This window comes from Canis lupus, chromosome 1 (genome assembly GCF_003254725.2).
Source record: "Canis lupus dingo isolate Sandy chromosome 1, ASM325472v2, whole genome shotgun sequence".
NCBI classification, from domain to species: Eukaryota; Metazoa; Chordata; class Mammalia; order Carnivora; family Canidae; genus Canis; species Canis lupus.
Window position 1 is genome coordinate 78,659,611 of NC_064243.1, and position 25,390 is coordinate 78,685,000.

At 37.4% G+C, this 25,390-nt stretch overlaps 1 protein-coding gene across 1 annotated transcript in view; it reads left to right on the top strand.

Annotated features, from left to right (window-relative positions):
• LOC112644673 (cornifin-B-like) overlaps positions 1 to 22,796 on the top strand; it is a 121,299-nt gene extending 98,503 nt beyond the window's left edge. Inside the window, exon 2 of the mRNA XM_035704751.2 lies at positions 22,281 to 22,796. Within this exon, the coding sequence (XP_035560644.2) occupies positions 22,281 to 22,473 (193 nt within the window). The 3' untranslated portion in view covers positions 22,474 to 22,796. The remainder of the gene's footprint in view (positions 1 to 22,280) is intronic.
• Positions 22,797 to 25,390: the final 2,594 nt, after the last annotated feature.

Here is a 25,390-nt window from a genome sequence, read left to right on the forward strand (position 1 = left end):
TTTTCCCTCCTCCTTCTCTGCCTTTAAAAACCTTTCCTTTTCTGCAGCTAGGTGGAGCTCTTTTCAATTTGCTAGATGGGATGCTACCTGATTCATGAATTATTTTAAAAAGCCCATTGGATCTTCAAATTCACTTGGTCGAATTTTATTGTTTAACAATTGTGATGAGCCTAGGTTAAAAAGTTAGAAAACTACTGCTCTTGGTATATTCTCCCTGGAAAATCCTCAATTTCTTGCCTCAATATAACTGTTCAAAGACTTGGAATAGGTTTATTTGCTTAACGTCATCCACATCACATCTTTATGTCAGGCAGACACAGATGAATTGAATAGATATTTGAAATCAATTACTTGGTGAGTGGTAGGTTTTGGAAAAGAGGTAGGAAACATAAAACCTACCAAGAGACTGGGGAAATCAGATGAAACAACTGAGCCCCACTCCAGCACTCACAGCCATGTTATCATTTGGGGAAGGGTGGGCAAAATGAAGAGCAGAGGGTCTCAGAGGTAATCTTTGCTTATCCCTGAGTTCCGCCAAGTCCACCTTTGCATACTCAACATTGTGAATGAGAGACTCGTAATTGACATCTAAAGAAGTGCTAGATGAGCAACGTAAATGCTGTCTCTTCCTGGTGGAAAATTCAAGAAATTAGGAATGTCACTACATATTTGTAGTTCTGCATCCTCATTCCCCTGGCCAAACCTCGTCTGTTGGATTTATGCTATAGACAATGCCTGCACCTGATTTGTTCATGTCTCAGACAGACAAATCCTGTGAGATTGCTGATTGGTCAGAACAAAGCCAAATTGCAAGGCAAGAACAAAAAGAAAGAAGCCCTTCTAATTGCAGACAAGGGTCCTTCATCTCTCCTGGCAGTAAGAAGGGAAAGGGTTCAAAAGTTTTAGAGCAAATCAGAAAACTTTTTGATTTTTCCAAACATCTGCCCAGGGCACGTCTTTCAGATAGCTACATAGGACAGGGGTTCAAGTACCTGTTCCCTGTTCCCATCCTTTCTCCTCAGAGGTTTTTGTCTCTTAAGGTGATGCAAGACATGAATGTTCATGTAGTGAGCCAACTCCTGATGGTGCTGAGAGGGGCTTGGTTATATAATGCTTGTGATATGTAGTACTGATAGACATAAGAGATATAATAATATACAAAACATTGTGGCACATGATAAAACATTCCTCATTTTTTCCAGAGTTCTTTAAATACTTTTCTGTTCTGAAGTGGACTTTGCCAGATCTAACCCTGGAATTGAGACCATTGTTGACTTTTAAAAAACTTTTCTTAATGAGAGATGATGGTCATAAATATCCATTTCGTGTTTCCTATTATTTCTAAGCAAACTTCTGACCACTTTTTAAAGTTAGATTCAGAGAGGGGGACATGGATGGCTCAGTCAGTTGCGTGTCTGACTCATAGTTTCAGCTCAGGTTATGATCTCAGGGTCATGAGATCAAGCCCTGCATCCAGCTCTGTGCTTAGCACCAAGTCTGTTGAGATTCTCTCCCTCTGCCCCTCCCCCCACCCTCTCTCTCTCTCTCTCTCTCTCTCTCTCTCTCTCTTTAACAAATGAATAAATCTTTTAAAAAATAAAAGCAACAATGCTTTCTGTTAAAGTTAGATTCAGAGAGAATAGTGTGGTATGGTTATTGGAATTAGTCTAAGAGAAGGAAAGTGTTGAGTTTTAATTACTGAATATTAAACATAAAATCCAGGCCATATGCATAGTTGTAGGTGTTGCAATTTAAAAGGGACATCAACAGACCAGAATGTGCTCAGGAAAGGGGGAATGGGACAGTTTACACATTACAGATCTGGAAAACAAATTATGTGAGAAACAACTAAAACAAAATAAGCATTCATTTATTTGGGAGCAAAGTGTAAGCTTTTATATTGCTGGTACTACTAGCTAAAGCCTGAAGAGAACGTTTAGTAAAAGGAAAAAGAAGCTTCTGGGAAGATGTGAAAGTGGGCATAATATATTTTTAGCACATTTATGTGGAGAGAAGATAGATTAAACTTCTTTTACGCCTCCATTTCCTTATTTGTTGAAAAAGAAGGAAAAGGAGGAGGAGAGACAGAGCTTGACCAAATTGGTATTTTTTCAGCAGGAGTAGCCCAGATTTTGTGAGACCTACTTCTTATATAATTTAGGGACCATCTTTAAGAAGAGAAAATGAGATACTTATGTAGAATGTAAACTATGCCATAGCAAGTTACAATGTTTAAAAAACTGGCAAATACTAGAAACATCCTAAAGTCCAGAAGAAAAAAATGGCATTAATGTTCTCATTGGTTCACTGCCTGATACACTTCTATGATACTTTGTAGCCTACATTTTGGACTTCAGACTCTTTGAGCAAGCCTTCGTGTTACAACATACTATAATATAAATTTCTATTATTTATATAGAGAGGATAGAAAGAAAGATGCTGCTGTCTTCTTTCTCGCATAATTGATAAATGTTTTTAATTATTGGTAGTTTAGAAATATTTCCACAAGGCCGACTTTGGCACTGTACATTTCAAACCTTTTTTCCCACCAGTAGCACATACTTCTAGTGCAAAGGGGTTTCTTCCAGATAGGTTTGACTTTGATTTGTGGATCTCCTCCACGGAGTCCTGGTGCTTCTGTAGAAATGTCCTCTGTGGATCTTGACTGACTCTTCCATGACCAGGCCCAGATCAGGTGATAGAGAGTCGACCGCTCACGTTTTAACTAGAAAAACTTTGCTCTCCCCAGCTTTATAAAATGAACTTCCACAGGGAAGTGAGGGAAGATTGCCTTTGATGCAGGCACTAGAGGGACTCTAAAATAATACCAACAAAAAGTTAGTCTGCTTTTTATTATCACCATGTGTCAGCAATTCTGAATAATGTCAGTGAAAAAATATTCCTCCACCAAAAAGCTTTTGTTGGTCTGAGTTCAAAATAATTGTTGCAGTTACTCTTAGGTTTTAATGATAGATATGTAAGCCTCAGATTGGCAATTTTTTTTTATTATTTACTTCAGTAAACATTGTATTCTGCATGGAAGCTAATTTGGAAAATTCCCAGTGTCCAAAATACACTGTTCCAGGAACTGATTTCTAGAGTAAGTTCCTAATGGTTCTGAACCATTCATGCTTGCCTTGGTCAGAGTCTTTAGTCACTGTGGGATTACAAATCCCTGCAATGAAACAGTAGATTTGAAATAAACAATGTTTGGTAGGGTGATTGTGAAGTTCAAGAACCAGAACTTGAGTCTCAGCAGTTTTGTCATTCTGTCTGACTACTTGGAGATTTGTTTGGGTTTAAATTATAAAGCTGCGAAACAGATTACAAATGGCAAGTTTGTCTTAGTGCATTCAGGCTGCTGTAACAAAATACCACAGACTAAGTGGCTTATAAACTACTCACATTTGGGTGGCTGATAGTCCAGAACCATGGCACCAGAAGATTTGGTGTTAGGAAGGAACTTCTGGTTCATAGATGGTGCCTTCTCGCTGAGTCTTCATGTGGTGGGTGGGGGTAGGGAATTTCTCTGGAGCCTCTTTTAAAGGCACTAATCCCATTCCTGAGGGCTCTTATGTTCATGATGTAAGCAGCTCCCAAGTCCCCACCTCCAAATATCATTACTTTTAGGGGTTAGGATTTCAACTTATAAATTTTGGGAGAATGGAAACACTCATAACCATTGCAGAGGAATATTATTTTTTTGGTGAACGCAAGTTTTATTTCAACAACACACTACTAAATTTGAATAATATCTTTAAATGTGAAATTTATTTTTTCTTTTAAAATTGCTTTTAAAAACAAAGAATAATTTTAAAATGATTTCTGATTACCGCATTGTTATTATTGAAAATAATTTGATTGTGTAGAGAAGGTTGTTAAAAAATGATCTGTTCCAGATGTCAAATGTGATAGGTACATCAATCCATAAACAAAGTTTGGAAATCACTGGATTAGAGGGTCAAGACACAGAACCTGAGGTCTGACAGTGAGCGATACATGATTTTGAGAGGGAAAACTTTGTTTCTCTACTCCAATCTCAAGAAATGCTTTTAAAAATGATTAGAATTGTGAAATTCTATAAAAGTGAAGTGGATTTCTTGAGAGCTAAGGAATTTCCAGAAGAAATGTTGAAGCTGAATCTGAATGACTTATCAAAGATGTTGTAGAGGATGCTCAAGCATGTAGCACAGAGTTTAAAAAAAAATAAGAAAGAAAGAAATTCATTAAATGCTCAAAATCTTTTTCAAGATTCTGTGCTATTTCTGCCTATCTTTACTAGTTATCTATTGTTGCATAACAAGTGCCTTGAAACACAGTGACAGTAAATAACAAATATTTATCATCTCATAGTTTTTATGGATCAGGAATCTGGGCATAGTTTAGCTGGGGGTGAGGGATGGGGAACGGAGGCAGGGGTGGTGTTCTAGCTCAGGATCTCTCATGAGGACACAGTCAGGCTGTGACCAGGACTGCAGTCTCTTCTGAAGGCTCTGTTGGGGAAGGGCCTGCTTCCAGATTAAGTCAAATGGCTATTGGCAGTCCCTAAACAGAAGTCACAAATTATGCTTTACAGGAAACAGCAATGCTCATCAGTTTATATATTGGCTTTGGCTGGTTTTGCTCGGCAATGGCAGGGTTGACTCCTTGTATGTATTAATTATGTTTTCTTATTTTCTGTATTCTTGATGCTCAGATATTTGGGGCTTTGCTGACCTGGGAGGGACAGCCCCTACGAGGGTTAGCTAATTCCCAATGATAATAAACAACTTGCCTGAGAGATCACTTTTGGTATACAAACCAATCAATGCAGACCCCATATCTCTAACCATCTCCTTTTATACTCTAAGTCTCTATCCCCTGGCCTAATCACTCCAGGCCCAGGTACTAGACAACTAGGGACTTCCTCTATGCCCAGAGCCTACCCACGTTTTTCAGACTGTTCAGTCCTAAGCTTGCTTCTTAGCCTGTTTACTTTGCCTTGCCCACTCCTTCCCAGGAAAACCACAATAAAAGCTCTCAGCAGGCAGTCCCCCTCTCTGACTGCTCATTGTATCCACATACTTCCCCAAATAGCCCTGTGTACCAAGCTATGTGAGTATAATAAAAACTGTTTTTTCTTAATGACAATCATTTTTGTATCGATGTGTCTTCCCATACCAAATTAAATCCCATATACTATTAAAACATTGTAACAGAGACTACATGACCTGCAAAGCCTAAAATATTTGCTCCCTGGCCCTTATGGAAAAAGGTGGCTGGCGCTCTCTTTAGATGGTACTCTTTTAATTCACATGCTGTTGGCAGGTCACAGGGAATTCTAAGCTTACTCCCATGGCCCTCTTTCCAGGGTGACCAACTATTCCATATACAGGACTTTCAGTGTCAAAAGCAGGAAAGTTCTAGGAAAACATTGACAGTTGGTTATGTGACCGAACAGATAGTTTTTCCCAAATTGGGCAGCTGAAGATCAAGTATCTACAGTGGAAGCTGTAGTCTTTGACTGTAACTTATCCCAGAATTGATATCCCATCATTCCTGTCATATTCCATTAGAAGTAGATTAAATCCAGCCCATACCCAAAGGCAGATGATATAAGACTCTGAATACGAGAAAGCAGGGCTCATTGGTGGCCAAGTTAGAAGCTGCCTACTGTACTGTCCTCTCTTATCTCTCCACTAAAAAATTATATTTTTCAGTTTTCAGTTGTTTGAAACATGAGTCAGCATTTCCTGGTGTTATACCGAGTATAAATGTCCATTAACACAAGAAAAGGCCAAACAAATCTGAAATGCATAAATCATGCTTTGTGTGGCAAGGGTATGATGTCATGATAAAATGGGAGATTTAATCTCTACTCTGATAATTAGTGTTAAACTGCTTATATCACTAATACATGAACATAGTTTATCGCATATCTTCCTCAGAGTACCTCAGTGAAAACACACAACTCAGATTTCCCTATGGATTTAGCAGTGCTTGCAATTATAACTATCTCTTTAGTGTACATCAAACACTAAGAATCCTCAGCTATATTTAAGAAATATATTGCCATCTGTATTTAAAATAATAGATTGGTTCATAAAAGATCCTCTCATTGATATATTTCCCTCATTTCCTCCCTTTTTCAATTTATATCTTTTGTTCTAGAAAAGAGATCATTAGCTGAATGATTACTTAATAAGCATCTACATTCTAATTATAATTTTCCCCTAATGTGTGTAATCTTCCCATTCATTTCTTTTCTTTTAAGAACATCTGCTTGAAAACATAATCTTTATTTTTAAGATATCATCTGTCCCTTTATTTCCTTTCCCTCTTGAAGCTCTACTCTTGAGCTCTGATATCACCATCAGTTGCTATGGAAATGATTATGATGCCACAAACAGAGAATTATGACTTCATGCCAGGAAGTAGCAGTGGGAAGCCCAGTATTAAAAAAAAAAAAAAACGTTAACCTTCTAGCTGATTTTAAAATGAGTAGGAGGGAATTACATTCAAGGAAGAAAGTCCTAGTCTCTCCAAGTACATACTTTTCATAATTGTCTTTACCTGATTTTGAAGAATTTATACCATTCAACCTGTGATTTTTCTGATGAGTCACCGAGTTTGTCAAATCTTGAGGGACCTTTTATTCAACTTATCTAAACTGTGCCTGTGTCTATATGCAGTGGGTGATGGAATTGTGAATGAGCTGATATTGTCATTTTAGTCTACTTTATGATAGATACCAATCTCCACAGTCCTACCAATCACAGGGAAATCCCAAAAGATCATTATGAGGGCAAAACAAAGGGACTCAGAGTGCTGTTTCATAAACATACACAGCCTCTGTCTAAATGAATATCATAGCACTGAACAACACCTATTAACTTGAATTCTGCACACAAAACATGATCAGAGAGTCAGCTTCCAGAAAAGCAATGTTATTTATTGCAGAGAGAAAATGCCATATGGAAAGGGAGCCCAGGGACCTGAATTCTGGGTTTAGCTACTCTTTGGCTTCAGTCTATAACCTTGAGCAATTCATGGAACCTCCCAGGGCCTCCATTTCATGGGAATGGTAATAGTAATAGGAAAACCTCTACTACAATTGCTGCCCAGGGATCCTCTAAGAATTAATGAGATAGTGTCTACAGAGCATTTTGAAGCCCTTAGACAAAATGAGAAAGATAACTAAGAAACATTTTAAGATATTTTAAACCAGGATTAGACTCCAATTTGGATTTTTTTTTTAAAGGAGGTCTGTTTTCAAGGCTGATTTATTCCTCAGAAATTCAAAGGTAACAAAGTAATCAAGCTGAGTTGCACTACAGATTTTTAAATAATCCAATTATCTTTATCAATTATGAGGTTGATTCTGGCAACCAAACTAATTTCTGTTTATTATGAGGAAATATGAAGGAAATTATGTTAGGCAAAATGGCTAAAATGTAATTTATTTCCCAGCCAAGTATTATCTTTCAGTTCACTTTTGCTTCAAAGGTATCTATACTGAATGTTTACATATTCGGCCAGCAATTTATTAGTTCCCATTTTAATGCTTTGCTGTGAAGAAGTGCTTTTGAGTTTTTACAGAATTGAAACCTGTTTCTGGTTAATATTTTTAAAATATTTAACATATATCAGTTATTTTAAATAGTAATAATAAAGGAGTACTCATCTCACTCTATTATGTCTAGTTGTCTAGCAACTTCAATTTCCTAAAGAGTATGTTTAAACACTGATTGTATTTTGGGAGCAAATGAACAGCCATTTCAAAATCATAATGTAGATATCTAATTAATGGACATAAAATATACTACTGGTATATAGAAAAAAGCAGCTTAAAACCATTATATGTAGTATATATGCACATTTATAATATTATTAGAAAAAAGTTCTTCAAGCCTATACATGGAAATATTTACATTGGTTATCTGTATAGTGGGATGTCAAGAATTTTTTATTTTCTTTAAATAACTTTTGAATGTTCAGAAATTCCACACAATAAGCAAAAAATAAAGCTAATTTTATTTTTAAAAATTAAAATTTTGTAGATTGAGAAGTTCTCTTTCTCTTTCTTCTCAGGATTTTGTAAAGCTCAATTGATATAATGAAGGTAAAAGTATCTTGGAAATTATTCATTGCTCTGCAAATGTGTATTGTTGATGATATGCTCAAAATTTCAAGCCCTTTAAGAATGAAGACTATTTCTCTATTCATTCCAGCAATATCCTTACACTGTAGCTGTGTAAAAATATTTTCTTCATTTGGAAGCCAACCCAAGATCACTTCTATGTAAGTTAGAAAAAAGTACAACACATTTCCTTCACACCTCAAATATCACAGATGGAAAACTGTCATTTTGCCTCACTATTTTCTATGCTAAAATGTTAAAAAAAAAAAAAGAAAGAAAGAAAGAAAAAAAAGTGGCAAATTTACTGATCTATGCCTTAGGAAAATTTTAGATTTTAACTATTTCTGCTTACAAATGACTTTGTGAATGAATTAATTTTTGCCTAGTAATAACCGTTTCTTAGTGAATTGAATGTGCAAAATCAGTGAAAGTTTATTTACAATTAAGACCAAAACTTTATATTACCCATTTAAGTAGTGTCTGTTCCTAAATGAGTCAACCTGTATTATTTTCAGTGGAGAAACTACTTTTAATCCAGAATAATTCAGATTGATAATATACACAATGGAAATTATATGATATCATCTCATTTCATTTTCTGATATGTATATCTAAAAACTAAAAAAAAAAAGACTTTCAAGCAAAAAGATAATTTTGGTATTTTAAGATGAACTGATGAGTTTTGAATACTCCGTGACCAATATGATCCATAGCACATAAGAATGCAAGTAATAATGAGTCTTGCAATACATCATCATCTAACTACAAGCACTTTGAGGTAACTTTTAAAAGAAGGCTCTAGGGATCCCTGGGTGGCGCAGCGGTTTGGCGCTTGCCTTAGGCCCAGGGCGCGATCCTGGAGACCCGGGATCGAATCCCACGTCGGGCTCCCGGTGCATGGAGCCTGCTTCTCCCTCTGCCTATGTCTCTGCCTCTCTTTCTCTCTCTCTCTCTCTCTGTGACTATCATAAATAAATAAAAAAATTTAAAAAAAATAAATAAAAGAAGGCTCTATTCCAAATATTAAAATTTCTGAAATGTATCTTACACTGGTTTCCACCTCTTTAGGAGATATAGACATTTATTTTATTATCGCGATTCATTATCTTAGCTAGTTAACTCAGATTAATAAACTATTCTATTTTTTCCTTAAATATTTTATTTATTTATTTGAGAGACAGCCCAGAAGGCTGGGAGGGGTAAAGGGAGAGAGAGAAGACTCCCCACTGAGCAGCGAACCTGATACTGATGCCCCAGCTTGATCCTGTGATCGTGACCTGAGCTGAAGGCAGATGCTTAACTGCCTGGGCTATCCAGGTGCCCCAGATTTATAAACTGTTCTTTAAAAAAATCTAGATGAGTTAGCTAAAATTATTTTGTTTGCTAGTTATGATCATGCTTTGCTAGTCCTACTATTATCAGCTGGATATGTACACCAACCTTCTCCCCCCCGCCCATGTTTAATGGTAACTTTTGCTATCATTAGAAAAGTGAAGTTGCAAAGTCCACCTCCCTTGGAATATGAACCCACAGACGTGGTGTTTCTATTATGTGCACACCAACATAGAAGCTTTGGTTGGTCTGTAGGTATCAGTAATGGAATTTTAGATACAAGGACCAAAATTACTATCACTGTAAAATAAGCAATATGGAAGAGATAATTCCTGCAACATATAAAAAGATAATATTATTAAAGATAAACATATAAAATAAAATGAAAACAAAAATGTAATTTCTTTTAAATAGTCATTTATTACTCACTAAAATCAATCCTTAGTCATTAAAGAGTGCTGAGATGTCATGATGTTCTGGAGTTCTTGTTTCAGAGTAGCTGATGATTGATAGTGTAGCTTCTGCTTGCTCTACCAGGGATGAGCTGATTTCAGGAACTTAAGAGAAAATATATGGGAACTCTTCTCTGACTTATGGCCTCTCTAAGGCATAAACTCAACTCTGACTCCTTAACAAACCAAAAACCCAAATATTTGGAACCTGGGTCTCCTTGGGAGAATGGACATCCTAGACATGATTGTCTTTATTTTTCTTCTTCCTTTCTGCTAATACTCTCCTGTGGAGATAAAACCCCCAAGTTGTGATAGCCACTGATGATCTTCAAATCTATATTTCAGATTGGTGTTCACACTATTTCTAAATAGCCACTATAATAATTTATCAACTAGATAATACACAGGGACCTGAAATATTTAAAAATAAACTCACCTAAAACTTCCACCTATTCTGATATTGTAAGTTGAAGTTTTAGTGTCATGCTCAATGCCTCAATATTTCAAAAACTTCAATATTCTCATTTGTAAAATAGTGAAAAGAATCTCCTCTTTATAGAGGATTATGAGGCTTAAGTGTGGTAATGCATATAAAAAGCTTAGCAGAGGGCAGATACTGTATTAACTCTTAATATATATTAATTGTGGAAGTAGTGGTGATGGTGGGTGATCTTCTTTTTTTTTTTTTTCAATTTATTTTTTATTGGTGTTCAATTTACTAACATACAGAATAACACCCAGTGCCCGTCACCCATTCACTCCCACCCCCCGCCCTCCTCCCCTTCCACCACCCCTAGTTCGTTTCCCAGAGTTAGCAGTCTTTACGTTCTGTCTCCCTTTCTGATATTTCTTTTTTTTTTCCTTTCTGATATTTCCCACACATTTCTTCTCCCTTCCCTTATATTCCCTTTCACTATTATTTATATTCCCCAAATGAATGAGAACATATAATGTTTGTCCTTCTCCGACTGACTTACTTCACTCAGCATATAACCCTCCAGTTCCATCCACGTTGAAGCAAATGGTGGGTATTTGTCATTTCTAATAGCTGAGTAATATTCCATTGTATACATAAACCACATCTTCTTTATCCATTCATCTTTCGTTGGACACCGAGGCTCCTTCCACAGTTTGGCTATCGTGGCCATTGCTGCTAGAAACATCGGGGTGCAGGTGTCCCGACGTTTCATTGCATTTGTATCTTTGGGGTAAATCCCCAATAGTGCAATTGCTGGGTCGTAGGGCAGGTCTATTTTTAACTCTTTGAGGAACCTCCACACAGTTTTCCAGAGTGGCTGCACCAGTTCACATTCCCACCAACAGTGTAAGAGGGTTCCCTTTTCTCCACATCCTCTCCAACATTTGTTGTTTCCTGCCTTGTTAATTTTCCCCATTCTCACTGGTGTGAGGTGGTATCTCATTGTAGTTTTGATTTGTATTTCCCTGATGGCAAGTGATGCAGAGCATTTTCCCATGTGCATGTTGGCCATGTCTATGTCTTCCTCTGTGAGATTTCTGTTCATGTCTTTTGCCCATTTCATGATTGGATTGTTTGTTTCTTTGCTGTTGAGTTTAATAAGTTCTTTATAGATCTTGGAAACTAGCCCTTTATCTGATACGTCATTTGCAAATATCTTCTCCCATTCTGTAGGTTGTCTTTGAGTTTTGTTGACTGTATCCTTTGCTGTGCAAAAGCTTCTTATCTTGATGAAGTCCCAATAGTTCATTTTTGCTTTTGTTTCTTTTGCCTTTGTGGATGTATCTTGCAAGAAGTCACTATGGCCGAGTTCAAAAAGGGTGTTGCCTGTGTTCTTCTCTAGGATTTTGATGGAATCTTGTCTCACATTTAGATCTTTCATCCATTTTGAGTTTATCTTTGTGTATGGTGAAAGAGAGTGGTCTAGTTTCATTCTTCTGCATGTGGATGTCCAATTTTCCCAGCACCATTTATTGAAGAGACTGTCTTTCTTCCAATGGATAGTCTTTCCTCCTTTATCGAATATTAGTTGCCCATAAAGTTCAGGGTCCACTTCTGGATTCTCTATTCTGTTCCACTGATCTATGTGTCTGTTTTTATGCCAGTACCACACTGTCTTGATGACCACAGCTTTGTAGTACAACCTGAAATCTGGCATTGTGATGCCCCCAGATATGGTTTTCTTTTTTAAAATTCCCCTGGCTATTCGGGGTCTTTTCTGATTCCACACAAATCTTAAAATAATTTGTTCTAACTCTCTGAAGAAAGTCCATGGTATTTTGATAGGGATTGCATTAAACTTGTATATTGCCCTGGGTAACATTGACATTTTCACAATATTAATTCTGCCAATCCATGAGCATGGAATATTTTTCCATCTCTTTGTGTCTTCCTCAATTTCTTTCAGAAGTGTTCTATAGTTTTGAGGGTATAGATCCTTTACATCTTTGGTTAGGTTTATTCCTAGGTATCTTATGCTTTTGGGTGCAATTGTAAATGGGATTGACTCCTTAATTTCTCTTTCTTCAGTCTCATTGTTAGTGTATAGAAATGCCACTGACTTCTGGGCATTGATTTTGTATCCTGCCACGCTACCGAATTGCTGTATGAGTTCTAGCAATCTTGGGGTGGAGACTTTTGGGTTTTCTATGTAGAGTATCATGTCATCGGCGAAGAGGGAGAGTTTGACTTCTTCTTTGCCAATTTGAATGCCTTTAATGTCTTTTTGTTGTCTGATTGCTGAGGCTAGGACTTCCAGTACTATGTTGAACAGCAGTGGTGAGAGTGGACATCCCTGTCTTGTTCCTGATCTTAGGGGAAAGGCTCCCAGTGCTTCCCCATTGAGAATGATATTTGCTGTGGGCTTTTCATAGATGGCTTTTAAGATGTCGAGGAATGTTCCCTCTATCCCTACACTCTGAAGAGTTTTGATCAGGAATGGATGCTGTATTTTGTCAAATGCTTTCTCTGCATCCAATGAGAGGATCATATGGTTCTTGGTTTTTCTCTTGCTGATATGATGAATCACATTGATTGTTTTACGGGTGTTGAACCAGCCTTGTGTCCCTGGGATAAATCCTACTTGGTCAGGGTGAATAATTTTCTTAATGTACTGTTGGATCCTATTGGCCAGTATCTTGTTGAGAATTTTTGCATCCATGTTCATCAGGGATATTGGTCTGTAATTCTCCTTTTTGGCGGGGTCTTTGTCTGGCTTTGGAATTAAGGTGATGCTGGCTTCATAGAATGAATTTGGAAGTACTCCATCTCTTTCTATCTTTCCAAACAGCTTTAGGAGAATAGGTATGATTTCTTCTTTAAACGTTTGATAAAATTCTCCTGGGAAGCCATCTGGCCCTGGACTCTTGTGTCTTGGGAGGTTTTTGATGACTGCTTCAATTTCCTCCCTGGTTATTGGCCTGTTCAGGTTTTCTATTTCTTCCTGTTCCAGTTTTGGTAGTTTGTGGCTTTCCAGGAATGCGTCCATTTCTTCTAGATTGCCTAATTTATTGGCGTATAGCTGTTCATAATATGTTTTTAAAATCGTTTGTATTTCCTTGGTGTTGGTAGTGATCTCTCCTTTCTCATTCATGATTTTATTAATTTGAGTCTTCTCTCTCTTCTTTTTAATAAGGCTGGCTAATGGTTTATCTATCTTATTAATTCTTTCAAAGAACCAACTCCTGGTTCTGTTGATCTGTTCCACAGTTCTTCTGGTCTCGATTTCGTTGAGTTCTGCTTGAATCTTTATTAACTCCCTTCTTCTCTTGGGTGTAGGATCTATTTGCTGTTTTTTCTCTAGCTCCTTTATGTGTAAGGTTAGCTTTTGTATTTGAGTTCTTTCCAGTTTTTGAATGGATGCTTGTATTGCGATGTATTTCGGTGGGTAATCTTCATTTCTACTTTTCCCAAACAGTTTTTGCTTATTCATTTGTTTCTGAATTTAGAATATGAGCCCACATTTACAAGAGCCCTACCGTAGTTATCTTTGCTTCTGGCGTAGTGATTATCTGCTGTTTGTTAAGTGACTAGATTCATAAATACTGCATTACTTATATTTTACATGCTATAACCATTTACATTTGATGTAAAGCTTCTTTTATGCTGTCTCTTTATTTTGAACTTCACAACTACCTTATGAAGAATGTAAGACAGACACTATATTTGTAATCCAAGGAAAGAGGGTGAGAAGCTAAGTGACTTGTCTAAGCTTGCATAAGCAAGTAAATGGGAGATGTTGGAAGTGATTTACTGTGTTGTGCTTTCTTTGTTGCGTTATGAATACAATCATCTTTATGCCAAATATACCTTTATTTAATTCCAATTGGGAATGAGAGAGGAGCAGTTGGAACAAAATAGTCAGTATCATTCCAGAAAGATTCACATAATGATTTCCTCAATAATGATTTTATCATAGGCCAAAATGGGTTGTGATCTTCCATAAAAAAATTGGCTTGACATGAAAACCAAGCTCAATACAAAGTGAAAAGACATGCCAATGCCTTCTAGAATGATGACTGATCTCCTTCATGGCCAGCATAAATTTCTTTAAACTCCAAGGGCATGGCTATATAATAATGTTCATATTTGTCCAGGCTATATATACATAGCTCACAAAGAAACTGAAAATCAGAGTTTGGAGTAAATCAAAATATTTGGCAATCTGTATCTGATATTTCACTCTGAGTCTGACCTCAGGTTAGAGAAGACTGGCATGGTTCTGTGTTGGGAAATGATTTGGCCTGAGAGAATATAAGCAGAAAAGGGTTCAGCAGAATCTTTGTATGACCTCACCAAGCATACCAAGTACAAAGAACAAGAGACTTGAATCTTTTTGTAGCAGGGAATTCCAGGTATCTCTATGTTCTGGCATGGTATTCATCTTTCATTTGAGGTATGGAATGAAGGGGAGCAGAATTTCTCACCCCGAATAATCCTCTTTGGCATAAGGATAATTTTATGGTGATTATTTTTGAGAAACAGTTGATACAAGAAAAGCTCTGAAAGCCAAGTAAAAGTTACTATTTTGTAAGAGACATTTACTTTGTTATCTTGAAGACTAAAACTTAAGTTTGTTTATAGTGGGTTCATCAGGAGCATCAAGATAATAAGATTTTTTTAAAAGATTTTATTTATGTATTCATGAGAGAAAGAGAGAGAGAGAGAGGCAGACACAGGCCGAGGGAGAAGCAGGCTCCGTGCAGGGACTCTGACGTGGGACTCGATCCCAGGTCTCCAGGACCACACCCTGGGCTGAAGGCAGCACTAAACCGCTGAGCCACCCAGGCTGCCCAAGATAATAAGATTTAAGGCTTCTTGAAACCTAGGCTCAGAACTCATACCAGTGACAATTTCCAGCACATCACATTTGTCAAAGCAAGTCGCCAGGTAAGCCCAGACTTGAGGTACGAAAGGTATATCAGAATGATGTGATATTTTTCCCAATCTGCTACAACGGAGAGACTCACATCTCTCCTGTCCCTCAATTAAAGCTCACTTAAATTCCTAATCATATTTTAGTGTTCCTAAAAACTAAACTTCCTCTTTTTACTGTCCTCCTCTTCATCTCGTTTTATCATATTCTTGTCAGACAGAAGGCTTATCTCCACTTCAAAAATGGAATTCCTGAGGCAAAGTAAAGCACTATTTTTTTTAATGTAACCATTCCTATGAAGCTAAGATTTGAATTTTTTTTTTTATTTATTTACGATAGTCACACAGAGAGAGAGAGATGCAGAGACATAGGCAGAGGGAGAAGCAGGCTCCATGCACCGGGAGCCCGACGTGGGATTCGATCCCGGGTCTCCAGGATCGCACCCTGGGCCAAAGGCAGGCGCCAAACCACTACGCCACCCAGGGATCCCAGATTTGAATTTTCAAGTTTTAACTGGCTAGTTCTATAAATAGGCAATAGCTATTTTGCCTTGGTCCATCCTTTATCAGAGTTCCTCTTTTTCAAGAACGTAATTATCCTTCCTTCTTTCCTTAAGCTTTGGATATTAACTTACAAGCTCAACAATGTGATTGTCTTTTATTTTGCTGTTGTTAAATCAAGCTTGCAAGTTAACAGTCCAATGTTTTAAGTTATGAGTGGATGACTTTTCTTTGGAGACTGTATATATATATATATATATATATATATATATATATATATGTTTACGTTTGAACCCTAACAGTTCCCCTGCCTGCTCGCTGTGCATGTGAGTATAAGTAATTCGGTTAATAAAAGTAATGGTGAATGAGTGTGTATGTGTGTGCATGTGTGTGTGTGTGTGTGTGTGTGCAGGAGGTTGGGGAGGGCAAAGATGTGCTGGCCTATGTCAAGGAGGAGTAATAAATAAATCCAAAGAACGCTAACTAGTGAGAAGCAAAAGCAGAGAGATTTTCAAAAGATATATCTGCACAGCTTCCCAAGGGCGACTGCCCAGGTATGTGAGATGATGCTGGAAGAGCAATTGAAAATTCCCACTGGCCTCTGTATAAATTCCTTTCATTCTGGGGTCATCTATCAGTCTCCACAACTCAGGAGGAGCCTCCATTGGCTACCCACTGCGTGCTTCTGTTTATATGAGTTTTTATCCTGTTGCTGAGAACCTTGTCAGATGAAGAGCAAGCCACATTTACCTGTAACTGCCTTACACTAGCTTGTGATGCCTAATCTCTTTTATTGATCCTACTTGCTGGTTTCTGGAGACCATTGATTTTCCTGGCTGTCAGTTTGTGGCCTTGCCTCCTTAATGTTTATTTAGACCAGCCTCCATAAATTGTTTCTGGTACAGAGGGTGAGGGAGGCAGCAGGAGGTCAGGGGTGCATGTATACCTGTCCATAAATATAAATCACAGCTTTTGTTCTTTGCTGTTGTTTGCAGGGTGAATAAAAAACGGAAGTATTCTACTAAAATGTAGGGAAACCATTACAAATTCCCCTGTGACTGTCTTTTTTTATTGCAGTCTAGATTTTCTATTTTCTGAATCCTAATGGTACCTCTTGTTGTCTACTCAAACATGTAATGTTTCTTTTTGTTAAAGTGGAGGAAGAAAAAAGTGAAGACATTGCTTGTTTGCCAGCGCAGAGCTGTGCTTTTGAATGTAGGTGGGTTGGTTTCCCCTTCCCACCACTCAAATAGCTTTTTGTCAACACAAGCATATATATTCATAAATTTCCATCTTTCAGGAAAAGAGTAGCACCAGAGTTGACAGCACCTGGTTGAACAGTTGAACCAGCACAGCTCTTCATAATGAAGCATATAAGACTATCTATTTAGACAAAAGCCACGGATATAGTGGAAAGGAACTTTTAAGGTGTGTGGCAGCTCACAGTCAGTATGTTCTAATAGGAGGTTGAAGGGTGAAGTGCAGAGTGCCACTGTACCTGTAATACCAGTTGACAAGGCCAGTTAAGCACAAGGCAAAATGGAAAATTGTTGCAAGCAGGTGGCTGCTCTGTTATAAATAATTCAAGGGCACGTCCTGCAAAATCCAAGGGAAAAGCCCCACAGCTCGTTATAACAGTGAGTTGGCAGACTGCTAGATCCTTAAATCACTAGAAACTGTTTTGCAACAGCTAAGAATTTTTTCTCCTCTGTAGTAGTAGACATCATAGTCACTATGATGTGACAAGTGGTTCCCCTGAGGCCAGAGGGACAGCAATCAACAGAGGGACAGCCTGGGCTACTACTCTCACAGTTGATATCGAAGCATTGTACACAGAAACCAACGCCCAAGATAAATCATTAGGAAAAGGAGAAGCATCCTCAAGACAGGGAAAGAAGTACCTTCCAGAAAATGCCTATGGAATAGCTCGCCTGATTTAGCTATCTCTGTTTTGACTTAGCTTTTTCATATTAATGAATAGTCTGGATCTACTTATTTAGCCTTCCCACTTCCTCCTACTTCTCTAATACGCTTCCTGTGATTTTTATACCTTGTTGCCCATGGTGCTCACATGGGCCCTGCAATCTTTTTTTTTTTTTTTTTTTTCAGATTTTATTTATTGATTCATGAGAGACACAGAGAGAGAGAGGCGGAGACACAGGCAGAGGGAGAAGCAGGCTCCATGCAGGCAGCCCTATGTAAGACTCTATCCCAGGAGCCCAGGATCTCGCCCTGGGCCGTAGGAGGCACTAAACTGCTGAGCCACCCGGGCTGCCCTGGGCCCTGCAATCTTATATGTACTCATCATTCTCTACCTTTTAAATCTCTACTCTTTCATGAAATAATTACTTTTCACTATTATAGTCTGTGGTTTTCTATTTCTCAGAAATCTTGTAGCAATTTTAACCCACACCAGAGTATGATTACTTATGTTTGATGCCTGCATTAGTCAGAATAGGTATGTTTGTACTCTAGTAACAAAAAGCCCCCATAGCACAGGGCTTAACCCACAAAGATCTGTTTCTTGATCTGAGAGCTCAGTGTGGATCCGGAGCCTCCTTCTAGTTTTGGCTCAGGGATCCAGGCTCCTTCCACCTAGACACTAATATATAAAGCCCATGTCCTCTAAAGTAGGCACGGAGAGGAAAAGAAAAGTGTGGACAATCACACAGAGGATTTTCTACCCAGAGCAGGAAATAGAGCACATTTTTACTTTTGAAAAGAATTCTTTCTTAATATTTGAGTATTTTTTCACTGAAATAGTTGTCTCTGCACTATCAAGGCTAAAATACATTCCAGATTCATCATTGGCCCACACAGAAATATTTCAGGATTACAAAATATTAGAATATTGCTTAAACTGAGCATAAGGCTTTTTGAAGCAGCATAAAAAAATCAAGAAGTTGAAAGAGAAACTATTGGTAGATTTGACTAAAAAAATATTTTAGAAATATATTATGCCATAGACAGTCACCTTAATTATCACCACAGTGGAGGTTAAAAACAAATCACATGTGAGAAGGAAATGTGGGCAATATAAGAAACAATATTATTCACATCAAAAGACCTCTTTGGGGCACCTGGGTGGCTCATTTGCTTAAGTGTCTGACACATGATTCTGGCTCAGGTCGTGATCTCGGGGTTGTGAGATGGAGTCTGGTTTTGGACTCTGTGCTCTAAGTGCAGAATCTGTTTGAGATAACCTCTGTCCCTCTTCCAACTCACAAGAATTAAATAATAAATAAATAAATAAATAAATAAATAAATAAATAAACAAACAAACAAAATCTTTTTTTAAAAAAGATTCCTTTCTAGGCAGTAATGGAAAGAAACAAAAAATAGAAAAAATAAAAGCACAACAGTATAATCTAGTCAAAAAAGAAAAAGCATGAACCAATAAAAGTAAGAAAATATGCCAAATATTTCTATTGTTTATACTCATGCAAATTGAAAAGAGATGAATTTTTGACCTTAGACTATCAAAATTTAAAAAATAATGTGATTGCTATGATTGTGTGAATAGACATATCATTGGTAGGATTGTAAACCAAAACTACCTATTTAAAATGTAATTTGCTAGTGGCAATTCAGACATAAAATGCATGTAACCATCAAGCCATCAGTCCCACCTCTAGGAATTTATCCCATAGCAACTTGGGCACAAATGATACATGATGACATGAAATGATCACAGCAGTGTACGTCACGGCAAGAAAAACAGAAAACCTCAAACAGGAATAAGAAATGTTAAATTGCAGTGCATCTACAGTATGGAATACTGTGCAAACTAAACACTTTATTTAGATCTACTTGCTCTGATATATGGTAATCCCCCCTTATCTACAGGGGTATGTCCTGAGATCCAGTGGATGCATAAACCATGGATAGAACTGAACTCTATATATTATATTCTTTTCCTAGTACATACATACCTATGACAAAGTTTAATTTATAAATTGGGCATAATAAGAGGTTAACAATAATAACTGATAATAAAATGGAACACCTGGGTGATTCAGTTGGTTAAGTGTCTGACTCGATTTCAGCTCAGGTCATGATCTCAGGGTCATGAGACTCAGCTCAGCAGAGAGTCTGCTTGAGATTCTCCTTCTCTCTCTCTCTCTCTCTCTCTCTCTCTCTCTCTCTCTGCCTCTTCCTACCAGTAGTGCTCACACACTTTCTCTTTCTCAAATAAATTAAAAAAAATTATAGCAATACTGTAAGAAAAGTTATGCAAATGTGATCTAAGTATCTTCTCATACTGTACTCACCTTCTGCTTGTGATGATGCTTGTGTGATGAGGTGAAGTGGGGAGAAGTGAGGTGAATGACATGGACAATGTTAGGCTACAACTGATCTTCTTAGGTCTGTCAGAAGGAAGATCATCTACTTCAAGACCATGGTTGACTATGGGTAACTAAAACTGTGGAAAGCAAAACCACAAATATGTGAGGGGACTACTTAATAGAATAGAATGTCCATAAATATTGCTGAGTAAAAACATAAAGGATTTAGAGGGGGGAAAAGTGTGTAAGTCCCATTTCTGAAAGAATATCAAATCAGCAAAATACTATGTGTATGATAGCCTGCATGTGTATAGGAAAAACGCTGGAAAGACAAAGATTGAATTGTTCCTGGGGCTTACTATCTGTCAGGGGATTAGAGTGTCTCTTCTACCATTACTTTGGTTGTTACCACTACAACCACTACCCTTGCTGGCTGACACCTACCTAGACAGGTTCTAAATACCCTGTATATGTTACTTAACTCATCTAATTCTCTCAGCATACTTGGGATATAAGTATTAGTAACCTTCATATTTCACAGATAAAGATACTGAGAGCATTAGTATCCTGACACCTGCAAGGCAGACAATTTCAGTTTTAATTTCATAAATTTCTATTCTTGACCTCCCATTCAAATTTCCACATAGCTTCCCAGAGTGGTCGTATTACAATTGAAAATTAGGTCCTATCACCCCTCTGCATGGAACCCTTCCATGACTTACCCTTTCTTCAGAATAAAAGCTCATGTCCTGATGATGACTTATAGGATTTGGGGTTCTGCTTCCTCTTGAGCCTCCCCTTCTACCAAACAGCCACATTTGTCTACTTGTTCTTCCCTGCTCTTTACACTAGTCAATCACTTTACTTAGGTTCTGCTAAAATATCCAGCCTTCCACACACCTCCAGATACCTCTTGAACACCTTACAGTGCTTATTATATACTTATAAATTTACTTTTTAGAAATATTTTTTTAATTTATTTGTGAGAGAGACAGTACAAGAAGGGGTGAAGGGTAGAGGGAGAGGGAGAAGCAGACTCCCCACTGAACAGGAAGCCCAACACAGGACTTGATTAGAGGATGCTGGGATCATGACCCCAGCTGAAGGCAGATGTCTAACCAACTGAGCCACCTGGGTGCTCTTACTACATATTTATTTATGCATCTGTTTATTATCTATTTTCCCCTGCAAGAATGTAAATCTATCTGTTTTATTCCTGCATCCTGAGTGTCCAGAAGAGGATGTGGTGCATAGTAAGTGTTCATTAAATATTTGTCAAGTAAATAAATCACTTTTAAAAACAATAACAAAAAGGTCTGAAGTTAAGTTACTGCAGGAATAAATTGGGATTAAGATTGAATAGCCGTATGTGTGTGCTGTGTGCATGTGTGTGTAAAGGGAAAGCACAGTTGAAAGTTGTTTAGCATGGAGATTTTAGCAGTACATAAACAATATAGATTTTCTTTTAAGCAATCAAATAGAATTAATTTAATCCATATTTGGCACTTTATTTTGACTCATGTCAACCAAAACCAAAACTGAAAAAAGTGATAAAAGCAAGTAGTCTCAATGGAGGTTTGTTCCACTTATAAAGAGATGTACAGTAGTTTGGAATAATCTTTTATTTCCTACCCACCTTCTCTTCATTCTGCACCTACCTACCTCAACCATCCGTTCAGGCAGATAAAAATATGTCACTGAATACATGGACTATATCTGAGCAAACAATGGATTAAATATCCATGAAGGAAAATGGTTTTCTGATCTTATTTAATAATCAATTAAATCAATTTCAGTAACCACATTCTTTGTAGCTGTGCAGCTCTATGATTCTATAACTCATCTAAGAAAACCATTTTCTCTATTCATTCAAATACTATGTATATCAGTCATGGTTTTGTTGGAAGCCACTATGTATATTGCAGTTATGAAAAGAGTCTTATGAAGTATAAGGGATGAAAGGCTTAAACAACCTTAAAACTTAGGGAGCACATGGGGGCAGAGTGCCTATTGATCCCCTCAGCTGTAAGCAATGAATCCTGTGGTTTTTCAAGGAAGCCCCAGGAAGCTGTGCATTTTTCAAGAATTTCTGGAAAATTGCTACCAGCATTTCAGTGTAAGGCAGCAAAAAGGGTGGTTGTCAAGGGCTTACCGAGAAGTCCCCATGAATCATGTCTCCCATGGCTAGACAGAACTGCTTCCAGAAAATAATGGCATCTTGTTCCCTTTTGCCTTCTAAGCTTTGTGCAAATGACTATCACTGGCCAACTCTTTCATGGAGGACATTCTGGAAATTCTAGAAGAAACTTTGAGGATGGTGTTTCAACAACAGGGAATCTGAAGACTTCCTTTAATGGCACATCTCTTTATGATTCAGAAATTGGTAAACAACACTATCACCTTTTTTCTGAGCAAATATACATGTGTTTGTGAGGACCTAAAGCCAGAAGTTGAAAAGTAGATAGTTTCTGTGGATTGTGTTTTTGTTTTTATCTTTTTCTTTTTTGGCCTGCAGAGTATCTTTTTTGGTTGGTTTTGTTTTTTTTTTATTGAGTTGATAATTTATAAAGTGGGAAATTTCACATATAAATCTGAATTTCTGGGATCCCTGGGTGGCGAAGCGGTTTGGCGCCTGCCTTTGGCCCAGGGCATGATCCTGAAGACCTGGGATTGAATCCCACGTCGGGCTCCCGGTGCATGGAGCCTGCTTCTCCCTCTGCCTATGTCTCTGCCTCTCTCTCTCTCTCTCTGTGTGTGACTATCATAAATAAATAAAAATTTAAAAATAAATAAATAAATAAATCTAAATTTCTGGTATTTCTGAAAAATGGAAGATCAGCAAGTGCTAGCCTCTATTTCCTGTGATGATTGTATTTGAATGCCTGTTGCCCTTTTTAGTCATGGCATGTGTTCACAAGTCATTGACAGCTCCACACCTCTCAGAATAGCTCTTTTACTAGTTCCTCAGCTCATCGATATTACCTCCCTGGGCCCTAGGGACATTATAGTATGTAACTCCTGCTCTAGAACTTCAAGGAAGATATAATCACGACTTTTTATAGTACCAGTGTCCTAAATATCTCATCAGGTAATATTTTTACAAGCTATTAGCTATATCTGAAGCATGTTTTCCCCTCAAATCATGTTTTCCATTCACATTTTCATACTGTACATTAGTAACCTTTCAGCTTTTATAGACTTCTTTATTTTTCACATAATAGTACTTTTAATTAAAGGAAAATTGAAAGTAATTTTTGCCAAAAGTTACTCTGCACCCCATAATATGACAAAACACAAAGGTCTCACTGATAAGTAAGTTTAAGTAGTTAGATACAACCACTGATATGGTTATTTCTGTCTATCACAAACTTGTAACCCATGTGACTTAAATTCATATTCAGCAAAATACAAATTGCTAAAGATCATAGACCTTTTAAGTCACTAACAGTAGATGAAAATATGGCAATTAAATTTTCATAAGTCAAAAGTTTGATGTAAACTCACATGTACTTTTATATATGTCTCTTCCTGTATATAAATTCATCATTACATTGCATGTACATGAGCGTGCACACACACACTCCCCATAATATTTTCTCAACCTCTCCAGATATGTCAAAATTTTGTTCTAGGTGACAGTAAACTGAGTCCCCTTGACTTTTTTGTCCTTCACACACACACACACACACACACACACACACACAAAATCAGAAAAAAATGCAATCAAATAATGATGGATTTTCCTAAGAAAATCATACAAAAATGAGGTTTTGAGATATGTACTATAGCAAAATTAAACAAGTAAACAATAGACAAGCTAACTGCCTCAGCAGGTGAAGTATGAATTGAACTTTGAGCAATAGGTCTTTTTTCCTGAGATTCAGACCTGGGTTGAAAAAAGGTGAGGAAACACCTTGTCACCTAAAGTGATTATAGACTCTTCAGGTAATTTGGAAGCCTGAAGTTAGAGGGCTGGAAATGTACATATTAAAAAATACTTAAACTTTGGAAAGTCTTATAAATAATGTGCAGCTGTCCAGCAGTATGTATAATGTCTGCCAACTGTATAAAGTCTCCACAAATTCTGTTTTGGTTTGGCATTCAGTGTAGAAAAATAATATATCTGTTCCTTGTTTTCCACTTGAAGGCGACTATGCTTGAGTGTTCTGTATACAAGTCCTTGTTTTTCCCCATGACTGACATTCAAATACCAGAAATGACAAGTTATTGGCTATTGAGGAGAATAAAAATTCATTTATGTCTATAAATATCCAAGAGTTGTTTAGTTAGGAGGAAACAGATGACCTAACAGAAGACTAAATCTTGGCAAGTTGACTTTCATTGGCTGAACCCTGCCAATTTCATTCTAGCCAGCTGGTTTCCTCTAATCCTCTCCTGTTCCTTCTGTTTGAATGATTTCGTAGGGTTTTTTTTATGCCACACGCATCCATCACCACCAACTCCAAACAAAGAGCATGCTGGGTGAGAACAAAGCACAGATGAGCTGTCTAGGGGTTCACTATACTGGGGATGAGGCCAAGGAAACTCATCAAGAAATTCACACATCCACAGCTACAAGTTAGTCACAGTACAGAAAATGAAATTTAAGTGGGAGCCCCAAACCCTTTATTCTTGTAGTTTAGTTAACTGGACATCTGGAGACTCTCCAAATGACCTTTAGATCAACCTAAATTATGTTATTCTTTTGCTACTCAGAGAATCCAAGCAGAAGGGTGAGGAGTCCATAGAAAAAGACTTGCAGAGTGACAGGAAGCGTGTCCTGATTGCATAAGGTAGTGAGTTAGTTTGAGTCAATTAAGCTTATAATTTATTTATTTTTAAAGACTCCATTTTTTTCTTAAAATGGTCTTTGTATTTCCTTTAAATTTCATATTAACAACGCAATCAAATGAGGGTTCAATTATAATTAAATTTCTCCTTTTAAGGGCTGGAGTGCCTTGTCAGATAAAGTTGGAAGGGTGAGGCCAACAGGGGCAAGAAAGAGGCACAAGGGAGAACCCAGAGCAGGTGTGGAATGAAGCCGTGTACCTTAAGAAAAACTGGAAGCACTATGAAAAATGTACAAATCTGGCCTGCCTGTTTTAATTCCTAAGAGGAAGGGGCCACAAAGAGCATACGGAGAGAAAACAGAAACAGTTGGTTGATGGATGTTACACATTTAGGTTCTGTAATTACATGAGAAGTTGATTTATCACAGTGTCCTTGCATCACTGAAATGTCAGGGGCGAAACACATGTGTGGCCTCATGAGAGGAGGAATTGTTTTTAGGAAGCTCTGGCTTTGCAATCTAGGAATGACAAAAAAACCAAAAAACCAAAAAAACACAAGG